This window comes from Varanus komodoensis, unplaced genomic scaffold (assembly GCF_004798865.1).
Source record: "Varanus komodoensis strain SLA01 unplaced genomic scaffold, ASM479886v1 scaffold41, whole genome shotgun sequence".
Classification (NCBI taxonomy): Eukaryota; Metazoa; Chordata; class Lepidosauria; order Squamata; family Varanidae; genus Varanus; species Varanus komodoensis.
This window is the reverse complement of record NW_025335954.1, coordinates 5,762,555-5,776,450: the sequence shown is the minus strand read 5'-3', so window position 1 is coordinate 5,776,450 and position 13,896 is coordinate 5,762,555. Positions and strand designations below refer to the sequence as shown.

The 13,896-nt window shown below is 47.2% G+C and overlaps 1 protein-coding gene across 3 annotated transcripts in view; it reads right to left on the bottom strand.

Moving 5' to 3' along the window:
• The window catches only part of B4GALNT1 (beta-1,4-N-acetyl-galactosaminyltransferase 1), a 51,446-nt gene that overhangs the window by 16,783 nt on the left and 20,767 nt on the right, over window positions 1-13,896 (bottom strand). For 2 of the 3 annotated variants that reach the window (XM_044443270.1, XM_044443271.1), the window contains exons 2-5: window positions 6,350-6,573; window positions 4,424-4,597; window positions 276-382; window positions 74-111 (exon numbers count right to left, since the gene is read on the bottom strand). In XM_044443270.1, coding sequence (XP_044299205.1) covers window positions 74-111; window positions 276-382; window positions 4,424-4,597; window positions 6,350-6,573 — 543 coding nt within the window. The remainder of the gene's footprint in view (window positions 1-73; window positions 112-275; window positions 383-4,423; window positions 4,598-6,349; window positions 6,574-13,896) is intronic. The other variant, XM_044443272.1, reaches the window with a different exon arrangement.

The window sequence follows — 13,896 nt, the reverse complement described above, 5'->3', positions numbered from 1 at the left end:
AATAAGGCTGGAAAGATTCTGCAAATCAAGACCTTTGCCCCACCCTCAAATCTCCTTGCCCCAGGCTTCTTACCTGGTAAGATGTCCTTTCAGCAGCCTGTAAACTCAAGCCTGAGAAATAAAAAGGTACAACACAGTTAGTGTGTTTCCTCAGCCCGGGAGCCATTGTGAGGGGTTTCATCCTCCTATTGGCATCCTAATGGCATCCTATTCCCCCAGTCCTGCCTTCCCCTCACTCCCTATTTGAAAACTTGGGGTGTGTGAGGAGAACTCACCTGGGATGAGAATGGTCCGCAGGGGCTGAACTTCCACTCCCTGGACCGGATACTGCAGGGGTGAGTTGGCTTGGACTATGAGGAGCTGGTCAGCTGGTGTCTGAGATCTGGAGGTAAAGGAAGAAGGATTGGAGAGGACATCTGGCTTTGCCAAGATGCTCCTGCACTTTGAAGAATTACATTGCAAGGAACATACGACAAACACAAAGGCTCTCAACACAGCCAAAGCTGTGCTCTTGGCAACCATTGCTCTGCTGTGGCCATTGACAGCCCAAGAACAAACCCACACATCAGCTGCTTGGGTGCCTTCACATGCCACCTTGCCCTGACTCTCAGTATGCAGGGCATGCTCACTCAGAAATGTCCCTAAGCACGACATTACTCAGGCATCAGCCCCATTATGCTGAATGGCATTTACTCTCCATGCAAGGAGCTTGGGGTTGCTGCTTTACAGCACAGGGCTATGTTTGCTCAGAAGTCCATCCCATTGAGCTCAGCTTCCTCTCAGGAGGCAGGTACAGGATGGCAGCTCTGTAGTGCCTTCCTATACATACCTTCTCAGAATTAAATCCCATTGAGTGCTATGGAGCTTACTCCCAGGTAAGACGCAGCAGACTACAGCCATACTATCTTATTTGCATTACCATTCCATGGCAGATTAAGGAACAAATTCTGTGAGTTCTGGGAGAGATTGTGTGTGTGTGTGTGTGTGTGTGTGTGTGTGTGTGTGTGTTTGCAAAGTCCTTGGAGTTAAATTCAGTCTGGGAGCCCTTCTGAATTATGTCATTATGTCAACACCCAGAATAGCTAACACTGGTGAATCTTCTTCCCCATATACACAGTCCAAACTTGCACTTCAGGTTCTCTCGCAAGGATGCTTGATCAGCATGTTAAAGAACTCTGGGGTTGTTCGGTGCATTATCCTTCTTGGTTTGTCCCCTTTGGCCTAGCTAGAGTCCTCCGGGGAAGGAGCCAGCTTGTGCAACTTGGTGCTCACGACCCTGAATGCAGCTTGGAAGGCAGCCCAAAAGCAGAGCTTCCTGCAGGCATGGAAGCCTGTCCAGAACACCGTTCCTCTGGTGGAAGGGACCTACACCAGCACTGTCTGCCCAGCCTAGCGGCTTAGGAGATGGAGGTGTGGCAGGGCATGAACCATCCTTGTGCTTTCCACAAACCACCGCTCCCAATTAAAGACAGGATTTATTCAGGGACGAAGGGAAAGCAGAAAGGAGTCTTAAGCTTGCTGTCCTACACTGAAAGTCCACATATGGGCCGCCCAGGGAGATTCAGCATGTGTACTCACTGAATGGACAAGGGCACACTCTGAACCATTTTCAAAGGCAGGCCCACAGAGAGTATACTGCAGCAGCCCAACTTGAGACTTACTGCACCATAGCCTACTGAAGCCAGGTTATTTCATCCAGAGAGGGGCACAGCAGGCCACCAGCTGAAGCTGGCAATGTTCCATGCCACCCGAGCCTCAGGTGACAGAGGTGGCTCCAGGAGAAACCCCAGAGACAAGCCTGGCCCCTCAGGGAGAGGGCAACCCCATCCAGAACAGGTTGAGCACTCCCCAGCTGGTCAACAGAACCATCTCACTCTTGCCTGGACTGAGCTCGTGTGCTGGCCCTGCTCCCGTCCACGGCTGCAGCCACATGCTGATCAAGCTCACCCACAGCCTCACCTGATGAAGATGAAAAGGAGAAGCAGAGCTGTGGGTCATCCACCTTCTGATGCCAATGAACTCGAAAACTCCAGGGGACCCCACTCACCACTGACATCTTGGCGGAGCTCCCTCCGCTGCGCCAGTCAGTGCCATTTAAATTTCAAGCAATGCCCTCATCTCAAGGGCATCCCAGAGGGAAAGATACTGAAAATGAGGCACGTACAGTTCCCATGTTGCCCTCCAGCAGGGCTGCCTTGGGAGTAGGCTGGTCATAGGAGTGCCACTGTTGCTGCCCACTGCTTCCAGGCATACCTAGTTGGGGAGCCATTAATAGAAATGGACCCCAGCCTTGGCAGGGCCACAAAGAAAGCTGTAGAGGTTTCTACACAAGGGATAATAAGCTTTGCTTTGGCTGCAGGGCCCTGCTTTCCAGGCTATTCATAGATTATGACCAGATGGAGAGCCGTGTGGTGTAGTAGTTGAGAACATGGGACTGGGACTCGGACAATCTGGGTTCTAGTCCCCGCTCAGCCATGGAGCCAACTGGGTGACTTTGGGCCAGTCACAGATCCTCAGCCCAACCTACCTCACAGGGTGGTTGTTGTGGGGATAAGATGGAGGAGGAGATGTAAGCTGCCTTGAGCCCTTGGTAGGAAAAAGGCAGGATATAAATCGAAAAATAAATAAATATTTTTGAACCACTGAGGTAAACCATCTCAGACTTCAAGGTCATAATAGACACACACAAACAATGCAACGGGCCTTTTAGGTTAAATCTGAATAGCAAGGCCCCCTACAAATGTAGAGCTTCTATCCACCCTGCAATGTAATTACACAATGTCGTAGCTGGGGTCTCTGGGGTGGTGGGTGCACTCTTTCATTTATTCTTTTTAATTATTGTGTTCTTGTTATGTTCTATTATTATTGTTGTGATTGTATTTATGGTTTTTTTGTTCTAAAAAATAAAAATGAGGGAAACAAAGTTGCAGCTGGAGCATTTCAGGTTTTGTTAATTGCTTGGTCTTCTTTGCTTGCTTTTAGCAAAGTTACTTTCTGACTACTGTTTTACTTATGGTATTTCCATAAAACTTCATTGCTCCCTGTTGCACACTGTCCTTCTATATGCAAGGGCAAGGAGCAACCTTAGCAAGTAGTCTTTAAGCCTCAACAGGGAGACCAGGCGTGAGCTACACTTGCAAGCTTGCACACTGGCTCCAGCAGAAAAATGGGCTGCCCATTCCTTCCCACCGGGCTGGACAGGTTACAACTGCCTGCCTGAGTCTGGTGCCCTCCCGATGTGTTGGACAACAATTCCAAGTGTTTTAAAAATAAATCCCAACCCAGCCCAGCCTGCCATGATACTTTCAGCAGCAGTTTGACCTTCAGGAATCACCCAGTGAAGGTTTCCCAGCAAGGAAATAACATTATCATCTGCTAGTATTTGTGTACTAAGCACTTACTAAAGGCACAGAAGTGGAAAGTTCTAGATGGATGTGCCAAGGTAAATGACTTTGAAAACTCTGAAACCAGTGTAAACTGTGGCAGCTGTTTGTTCACCAGAATAGGCTGCAGAGAATATGGCTCATTCCTTTGAAAGGCTCAGGGGCTCCCAGATAGGTTGAGAGAGGAGTCCGAGAGGAATTCAATATGCAACCTCAGTATAGGTTCCTTAATAGGAATGCTGTTTCCTGCATTAGCTCTGTGTTGCCATCCGATGAAGCCCCGTTTTGGATGCCACAGCCTAGCTGGGCTAGAAAAATGGTGGCAAGTGATGAGGCCTTCTTGACAGCAGCCCCTGCATTATGGAACACCCCACCCAAGCAGTCCTGTCAGACCACTCTCCTTATGTTTTTAATAGAAGGCACTAGGAAAACCTTAGCTGAACAGTTTTTATCTCACTGTGATCTTTTAGTCTGTACGGCAGATGGCTTTTATCTATTGCATAGCAGTGTATACTGAGGTTGATTTCTGAGTCACCTAAGGCAGTGGTTCTGAACCTTTCCTACATCATGGACTCCCTTTAAATACCTTTTGTGGCTGCAGACCACCAAGACCTAACTCAATATTTAAAGCAATAGACTACATCAAATATCTATTTCAATCTTCTCATGATGAGCCTTCCAATTTGGAGAGACGGGGAAATAAGTTAGTCTGTTAAGGCACACACTCCTGTTATAATATCTTTATTGCAATGATTCCATATGACTGTCAAATACCTGGTTCCAGCTTGCTGTAGCTCCAGTTTGTTAGCAGCACACATGTTTTTCCTGAAAAACCCCTGGCCTCAATCTCTGGCATCTCTGGATGGGGCTAGTAATGAACCTTGCCTGATTCCTGGAGACATGGTACAACCAAGACTGAACATGACCTTACTCAGTGTAAGCTGGTTTCCTACCATCCTAACTTCTGAACTTGCATGGTGCAGTTGAAAAGAAACACAACACAACACAACACAATACACACAGCCATAGATACAACTTACCTCTGCCGGTAATTGCGGTACTCTTGTTCTCGTCTGTTATTGATCTCTGGCAGTTCAGAAGGCCTGAAGGCATTTTCAAATTCCAGAGAATTAACATGGCCAAAGAGTTGCTTCTGAAAGGGCAGGTTTATCCTACTTCCCATCTCACATTTGCAGGAATTCTTAGGAAGAAGACTGTGAAGGGGATGGAGATGTGTGAATTAACATTGTTCCAGGATCTTCTCTGGCCAGGTACACCAAATTTATAGCTAAGCCCAGGTACTCATTGCCTTGTGTAAAGTTGCATCCATCCCTAGCTTCGGGTATGCAGGTACTCAATGGTGGGGGGGAGGGGGAGTGTTGGAAGCTGACGTTGAGCACAGAGAATGGCAGAAGATACAGTTGACTCTAATGGGTAACTTGCAGTACACTAGCAAAGATTTCTGACTCCCAGTGACAGCAACAAACTCACACCAACCCACTCTGAGAACAATGAGCAACCCATGATCCACTCAACAGGCAAGTGGGTTCACTGTGGGTTGCCCCTCCTCTGCCCCTTGGTTCTCCTGCCAGTATCTCAAGGGACATAACAACTCAAGCTCCCACCTCCTCTGATAATCCCTTTTTGCAGTTGATGTGGCTTAACCTCTGCTCTTTCTTATCACCTGGAGATTTTTTTTGGCAATCTCTGTGGTGACAGCCATGAAATCTCTTTAAATCCCTATCAAAAAACCTATTTTAAAAGAAATCTTTACTTTTGGCAGGTGTCAAGGGTAATTACTCCCACTAAGGAGACAGGCTGCACTTTCCTACCTTCCTAAGAACATGGAGGCTTACAAAACAGTGGGAGAGGTGGAGAATACGGAGAACTGTCATGTTCACACTTAAGATCTACAGGAGATCACTGTGAAGAAGCTGATGTAATCACTACCCCTTTCCCAAGCAAAGATCTTCTAGGACTTTTGTTTTATGCTTGACAACTCACAATTTGATGGCTGTCAAGTGAAACCAAAGTAATGTATTTGAATCCTGGCTTGTCAAAGTCCATGGATGTTGTCTGCTTTGGCAGCAGGAGCTTATCAGGACATTGACTAATTAACAATTCCCATTTTAAGTAGCCAGGGTTGTGCATTACCAATCATTTTTTAAAAAATGACAAGAACTATAACAATGTGCGTATTTCTGGTGAACAAAAAAATAAAAAGGTGGCAAGCAACTGATGGCTGCTGTAGTGTGCTGTTTGGGCACGTTGGAGGGGCTTCCACTACCTGCCACTTTGGAGATGGCAAAAAGCAATCTCTGACAAAAATGGGGGAGAAGGTGCAACCACTGCAAAGGAGTTGAAACCAGCACATGTGAGAGCAAGCCACTGAGGGATCCTGCAAAGCGCAGTGGTGGTGGGTCAGCTGCACTCGGCAAAAGTGGCAAGAGGTTGTTGTCATTCTTGCTCAACATCTTGCTCACCGCTTCCATGAACCCATGATGGGACTGGTGTGCTGGATAATGACAGCCCATCATGGGTCCAGTAACCCCAAGAACAAGCCATGGCTTGCTGCCCCCAAATAATCCATTCTGTGAGAAGGAGTCCAGCACATCTCACCATGGTTACCTGGATATCTAGATTGTACTGCTAAAAGAGGAAAAGCTTGGGGAAACTGGCATGTGGAAAGATTAAGAACTTGCTTCAGTCTCATCTTCAAAACAAATCCTGAGCATTCTCTAGCTCTGTCCTTTGCATCAGGCTGTCATGGGCGGAACATGGGGTTCTACTTAAAAACAGATTGTGCAAGCCTAAAGTCTGCCCAGACCAAGTGCATACCAATTATCATTTCTAACACATGTGTAATGCAACTCTGCTCCCAAATGCAATATAAAGGCAGTGTTCTTTGAGGGATGGATGCAAGCAAACTGGGGCCACGGGGAACTAGCGAACAGGGAGGCCCTTACTCCAGGATCTCCTCCTTGATTCGGAAAGCAATGTGTGCATATTTCTTGTCAGGCACCAGGAGGCGATCACTCAGCAGCTGTTCAGGCCTTTGTTCAGGCCGACGACGCAAGTCCACTGTACTGTACGGCTTCGGTGACCACACATGAAGGTAGAGAAAGGCAAAGGATGCTGTCAGCACCATCAGTGCGCACAAGAACTTTTGGACTGGATGCATCCTAGAGGGCTGAGGATGGGGAGTTGGGAAAGAGAAGGAATGTTTTAGGAAAGAAAGCAGAGTCCTGGATAGGTTAAGCAATGAAAAGCCTCCCAGCTCAGATCCAGTGGGTGGCCTTGAGTCTGTCCTTATCCCGGAGCCTAATATTCCATCAGGTTACAGAGAAAGTGAGCAAAGAGAGAAGCAAATCTAATCCAAATCTAATTCCTGAGACCCCAACAAAATTTGGCTCTCCCCAGCTCTCACCTAGCTAGACCTCAAGATGCTTGAGAAAATGAATAGTAACAGTATACTTCTAAGAACCTTTAACAGAATATTCTCCACAACAGGCCTGGTTGCTGCTTCTTATGGAAGTGGTGCAACCGAAGTACAATAGCTTTGCAAGTTGCACAGAATAAATGCAGTGCAAATACATTAACAGTGCAATGCTGTGTTATTCAGAGGTTAGTTCAGTGGGACCTATCCCCAGCAAAGTGTATACAGTCCTGTGGTCTAAGCATATTTAGTACCTGGAGAGGTGACCTTGAATTGTCATTATCTTTCACTCTAATTATTCCATTAAGCTGCAGAACATAGAAGAAGTTGAGAACTGCAGGGCTAGTCCAGCAGCTCTCCTGAGACATCATACAGAAAGATAGAATAGTAGAGTTACAAGGGGCCATGAAGGCCATTGAGTCCAATCCCCTGCTGTTGCAGGACACCAAGTTACACACAGATGGCTGTCCAGTTTCTTTCTGAATGCCTTTAGTGTGGGGGAGCCCACCACCTCTCTAGACAACTAGTTCCACAACTAGTTCATATTGCTCTGACAGTGAGGAAATTTTTCCTGATATCTAGCCTAAAGCTGGGTTGTTGCAAGTTGACTTGAGTCCATGTTCTGTTTTTTGGTGTTTCCCAAGACAATCCTATCAGGTCATCTGAACTGTTTACATTCCAGCTGGTGATAAGAATTGTAACTTTAAGACACATGTATGAGCATGCTGCCCCTAGCTCAACTTTCATCTTCTGCCATTTCCCCTTGAGTGTCATGTCTTTTAGATTGTAAGCCTGAGGATGGGGATGGCTTTAGAAAGGATACCTGCAATTCATTATGGAAGCTGTTTTGGCTAATGAGAGCAGAAGGCAGAAAAAAGCATCGAACAAATAACAAATAGCTTAAATAGGAGGAGACTGTGGTAGCTGCCTTGAATTTCCTGGAGAAAGGATCTGATAAAAAGGAAAGAGACAGAAGCTGCAGAGTGCTTAGCTTCTCCACCACTCCGACTTTCCATCAGTCCCTGTTAAGGTTGCTGAAAGTTGGTAGCTTGGGCTTAGAAGGAGCCAGGCAGCACAGAACACTACAGGTCAGCCCAAAACGCTAGTGATGCAAGGGAAGAGGTGAAGCCAGGACACCTTGGCAGACAGGCAGGGGTTATTTCTGGCAACTCTGTTGTTTCTGGGAACTCGGTCCTCCTTTGCATTAGGGTAAGGTTCAACTGGGCCGGGTAGAACACGCCATCTGCTATCACCTGCGCTGGCTTCCCCACCGCTTCCCACACTGCCTGCCTGCAAGAAGGCATAGCAGGCACTCCGTAGTTGCTTGGTCCCAGGTATGTGCTTCTTGGTGTGCTGTTCCATTTATGGAGGTCGTATCTTGTCAAAAAGTTGGCTATACCTCTCTTAAACAAAACAGACAAGTGTGAAGACTAGAACAGCACCAGAATAATTTCAGTAACAGCTGAGAGTGCCCCCAAATGAATTGGTAGACTCTCTGCCCATTTTTAACAATAAACATGCAATACAGATTGCCTCTGAGCTGTGCGGACTGCTCCTCCAGGCATTCTCAGGCAGAGCTGATAACAATGGCCCATGGTGGAAACAGAAAAGACACATATTGACCGTTGGAAGCACACCAGGAAATTCATGCTAAAGGGGCAGATTCATGTCGCAATGTCATGAGAATGGTAGTAAGGCTCTTAAAAAATCTTTCAAGCCTCACCTGAACCTGGTCTTAGATTCCTGGGCAGGCTTGCATATTGCTCCAACCCACCCAACCAAGAAGCCACAATGGGATAATTGTCGTGTGAACAACCCATGGATGCACCTGACAGATGATCAGGCTTGCGCTCTGCTCACATTTGCGCGCTCGCTCGCTCGCTCGCGCTCTCTCTCTCTCTCTCTCTGTTCTTGCTCAACCTCCCAGGGCACAGTGCAGCAAGACAGTGGGATTCCCTCATGCCACAGCTGTGAGTCATTTTCAGGTTGCTGCAGCTTTTTTTTTCTTTGCCCCCTCTTTATCTTGGGAGATGGGAGTTCTCTGGTTGGCTTTCATGCTCCCCATTTTGACAGTGACTGACTGCACTTTCAGAGTGTCTGAGCAGCCCCTTGAAGAGCTCTGTCTGTGGTGGAAAACAATGTTCTTAATGTGGGAAAACTACCTAATGTGCACAATTTTTTGCACATTTTCCAAGGAAAAGCCTGAAGTCTAGCAGTTCACCTATGAACTAATTCATACATTTAAGACTCCACCCCATGACTGTTTAACATTATTTAGGAAGTTTAAAAGCTGCTGAGAAAAAAAGGGAGAGAAGCAAGAGATCCATATGTTAAAATAGGATTGAAGGAACCCTAAAAAGGCTGCTGGGGATCTGCCCAGTCCTTGGAGTTCAGAGTAGGAGTAGTTTGTTTGTAACTTATTTATTTGTGGGAAGCCTCCATGACCTCCTAAGGGAAGGATGATGCTTTTACTTAACTGTTTTTGCAAGAACGGCTTGACTGTGTTCCCTCATCGACAGAAGGGGCTCTCGTGCTGATCTCCCCCAAGAATCTTACTAAACATTTAGTACATTGAGGAATCCCACACTGGAGACATGCAAGGCCAAACTGGACAGCCACCTGAGTGGGATGGTGTAACGAGCTGTCCTGCAATAGCAGGGGGTTGGGCTCGATGGCCTTCATGGCCCCTTCCAACTCTGCTATTCTGTGATCCTATTCATGGACTACATACGGTGGAGCCATATGTGTGCCTGTTCTGAGCACAGTCCTGAGGCATGGCAGCAGAACTGGGCAGAGCACAAGAGACCTGCACTGGACAGATGAGCACAGCCTGCTCTTCTGAGCCATGTCCAGCCACAGCCGCAAGAGTCACCCTGGTCTACCAGGCCTCCTACGCGTGAAGAGCCCTCCAACTTCTGAGTCACCCGCTCCTGCTAAGCAATTGAGTTTCTTTGGGCTTGGTTGCCTCAGCCCTCCAATTTTGGTCCTGATGATGCCAAGAGGTTGTTCAACTTCCTCCTTCAATCCCAAATGCAATTGCAGGAGGATCTGGAAGAACTGCAAAGAGGATGTGTGCAGTGAAATGGCCCTTTCTGAGTTTGCCTTTGTGAAGTCCCATTAGCTACGGGAAGAGAAAAGAGCTGAGATACTTTAAGAAAGGGAAAGCATAATTGACAGCCCCTCCTGCCCACTCCCTGAACAAAAAATTATGGCTGCTGCTGCTTGTGCCTGCCCTCCTAACCCTCCCAGCACCAGGTCCCCCTCCACCCAAAAGCAAGCGAATGCAAGCTCCTGCCCTGTGGGCTTCCTCAGAAGTTAGCTCCACTGAAGTATAGTGGGACCTCCATATCTGCCTGAAATTGCAGATAGTAGTAGAGACTATATACTGTACAGTTGGCCCTCCAGATTCACGAGGGTTCAGGGTGCAGGACACCCTCAGAAGTTAAAAACCCATGAATACCTCTATTCCCCCCATTGCTTCTCTCTCCCTCTCCCTCTCCCTCTCCCTCTCCCTCTCTGTGGGTGTGGGTGTGGGTGTGGGTGTGGGTGTGTGTGAGAGAGAGAGAGAGAGAGAGAGAGGGAGCAAGCGAGAGCAAGAGAGAGCGCCAGGTGGGTGGGGGGTGGCAGGCCCTTCTAGGCTGACTGTGGCCGGCCAGGTACGTGGTGCCTGGGAAGGGGAGCACTGAGTGTGGAGAGGCACAGCACTGGCTGCACAGGCCTGCTCCCTCTCCCAGGAATGTTCTATTTAATTTTTTCAGACTCAGTCAACCATGGTTAAGCATAACCGTGGTAACTGAAATACGGGTGCAGAGGTTTAATGTAAGTGCACTTTAATTGTGAGCAAGGCCACTGGAGATAACCTGATTTACTTCTGCGGGGAGAAGCCTTTCAGTTCCTTGTTTCTTGAGGGAGAAGCCAAAGCAAACACTGGAGGGCTTGTCAAGGAGAGGGCATTTTCAAGGCAGAGTGAGAATGAAAGAGAAGCCCTGGGAAGATTGAACTAGGGTAGGTCCCTTCCTCTTCTCCTGCTCCCCACAGCCTACTAGCTGACTGAAAGCCTCCTGGCCCAGGGAGAAAATGAAAACATATTTAAAAGCCATGATCTCACAGGGCTGAAGAAATCCAGGATAGTACAGGTTGAGCCAGGCACCATGTGACAGGCCGGTGAGCTGGACACGACAACGCTGGTAAGAATGCCCTAGTGTAAATGGCCCTGTGGCTATTTTTTGTGGCTGCCCTTCCAGAAGTCGTGTGCCAACACAGTTGCAAGTACTTCAGAGCAATACTTGCTCAGCACTGCTCTCTCCCCAGAAAGACTGGTGGCATCACCCCCTGGATCCCTGCACAGGCAGCCCCTAAAAAACACCACCATCACTTTCTGGATAATGCTGTCCAATGAAGCAGGGAGCAGAGAGGCAGGTGCCGCCTTGTGCCAGAAGCTTCTAGATATATGTTCACTGTCAGCTCCCATTCAGTCGTCACCACGAGTTACATGGGCTACACATGGAGTAGGCAATCTGCAGCCTTCCAAATGTTTTGGACAACCATCATCCCACCATCCCTCACCTGGCTCAAGTTGATAGAAGAGATCGACCACAAACTGCCCACTCTTTGTCTATCACCAAATCCTGTGTTCCAGCACATCTTCCTGCTCAGCTGGAGACTCGCACCTCAAGAGTTTGTGTCAGGCATTTCTCAACTGCAAACAGATGCCAGCTCTGTCCCCATTTCCACCCAGGCAGCATCATTTCATGGGGCCTCTCAGGCACATCACCCAAGGCTCATTCACCCGCTTACCCTCCAACATGATCTTGGCCATCAACAGTCAGCAATGCCTTTTTGCCTCCAGCACTTCACAGATCACAGCCCACCCAAGGGAATACATGGATGCAAATCAAATATCAGATACTGTACATGATTTAGAAATTAGCAGGGGGACATTTCCGTCTCCTGGTGGGACACCATACTACTGCCCTGAAAGCTGCCATCCTCCAGCAAAGGAGTTTCAGAAGACTCCAACATATGAACTAGCTGAAGAAGCACTTGGAGTCTGTTTTATGCTTGAATTCTGACAATGGCTTCCTGTTCCACTACAGAAGGGAATGAACATAGCAAAACACAGGGATATCTGTGTTAGCACCAATTACTGCTGTTCAGAATTAGGATGGTTTGTATTCTTTGCTTGCAGCAGATGTCTGGCTGCATCCATTCCTATCTCCTGCCCCACCATACATTGCGAACGTGGTCTGTCAATGGAGGGTAACACCTCATACATCTGACGAAGAGGATTCTAATCCAAGTAACCTTATGCTACAATAAATCCTCCAGCTTTAAAGTAAGCCTGTTAGTTGTTTTTATAGCAAGAAAGTCACATGGTCATCTCAACAAATGTTGGATTCTGTCTCTCCAACAATCCCCCACAGAAACAGGAGTGCACCCAACCAAATTCTGGGATCTCAGTTTTCACCAACTTGTGTTGCTGACACTCCAAAAATTTGAGCTGATGTTATTATTCTCAGTTCACCATCAGTGGATGGATTCATCTTGCTCTTCTCATTGTCTAGCATAGAAGCTGAAAATGGGCTGGAGTTGGGCCAAAGGCTTGGAAAATAGTTTCCAAATGGAATTTCCCCAAAGAAAGTCCTTGAAGGACAAAATAAGAACCCAAACAACAAGTGCACAAATTGCAAGGGGACACAAAGGCCTGGTCTACATAACTGTAGGTTTTTAAAGGCTATGGGGGTACAGCATGATTTGGTTGCACAGGGTCCTTCATTTCATTAAGGGCTTCCATATTCTCCCAAATAATTTGAGTACTACACATGATTGACCCAACAATGTATTACAAATAATTGCAGAGGCTAGAGCTAAGCTCATGATCACACACAACTTCAGCAGTCAAATACTGCCTAATTTCTGGAGGGGTGGTTGAGTTATTCTACTGCAGCAAGAACAATTAAGTGTCTTGTGGCACCCTCAAGATGAACACATATATTTGCAACTTGTGCCAAAATAAAGTTTTTTGCCTTTAAAAAAACTTGACACACGTTCCTACTATATAAGACAATGCAGGCCACATAATTTACTTACACTGGATGATAGTCGCTGTGCCTTTAAACCAGGAGGGCACATATAGGCTAGAAAATACCATTATAATTTGTTACAGTCCATAATGTGCCATAAACATCTTCCTTCATTAAGTTGAATTAAGCACAAAGTGTTGGGGGTTATTGGGATAAACTGGTCAGCTTTGGGGTACTGACTATGGTGGCAGCAAACTCTTTTCCTCATTCTTCTCGAAATGGCAGTGGTCTCTGGGTTCAAGGCCAAGACTGCTGCTGTTCTTAGAATGAATGGAAGCAAGACCAGCAAAAAGTAGAGTGGTACTCACATTTTAGAATAGAGTCAGTGCAGTGTGATGGTGAGAATGTTGGACTGGGGACCTGGGACATCTGGATTCTAGTCCCTGCTCAGCCATGAAGCTCACTGGGTGACTGGGCCAGACACAGACTCTCAGCCTAACCTACCTCACAGGGTTGTTGTTGCAGCTGCTGTTGTGAGGGTAGAACAAGCAGGAGGAGAAAGATTATGTAGCTGCTTTGGGTTCCTTGCAAGGAAAGGGTGGTTCTCATTATGATAAATGAGTAAGTAAAATATGCTTGGTTATGGTCAAGGCTCTGCTGCCAAGAAGGCCAGTCAGCAGTAAGGAGAATGGCCTGCCCACTTGGTTCTTCCTCCTTCAGGGAGCCGATGCCAATTGGGCCTAGAGGAAGATGCGGCAGAATGGATAATAGCATCCACAGTCCTGGTCTATGGGAGACAACATGGGGGTGGGGGGGGGACCCACTGAAAGCATCTGGCCAAAGAATGCCTCTAAAGCTGCACCCAGCATTGTATTGGCAAGGATCTCAGGGATGAATGGAATTCCTAAATATCTTGGAACCATAAACCCAAGGAGAGGAGCAGGGCATGTAGCAAAACTGAAATCTCCATCGGAGATCATGCCCAGACAGATGGGATGCCAGTACATCTGCAACCAGCCTGCATCCATTTGTAAATTCATCTGCAGACCTAAGT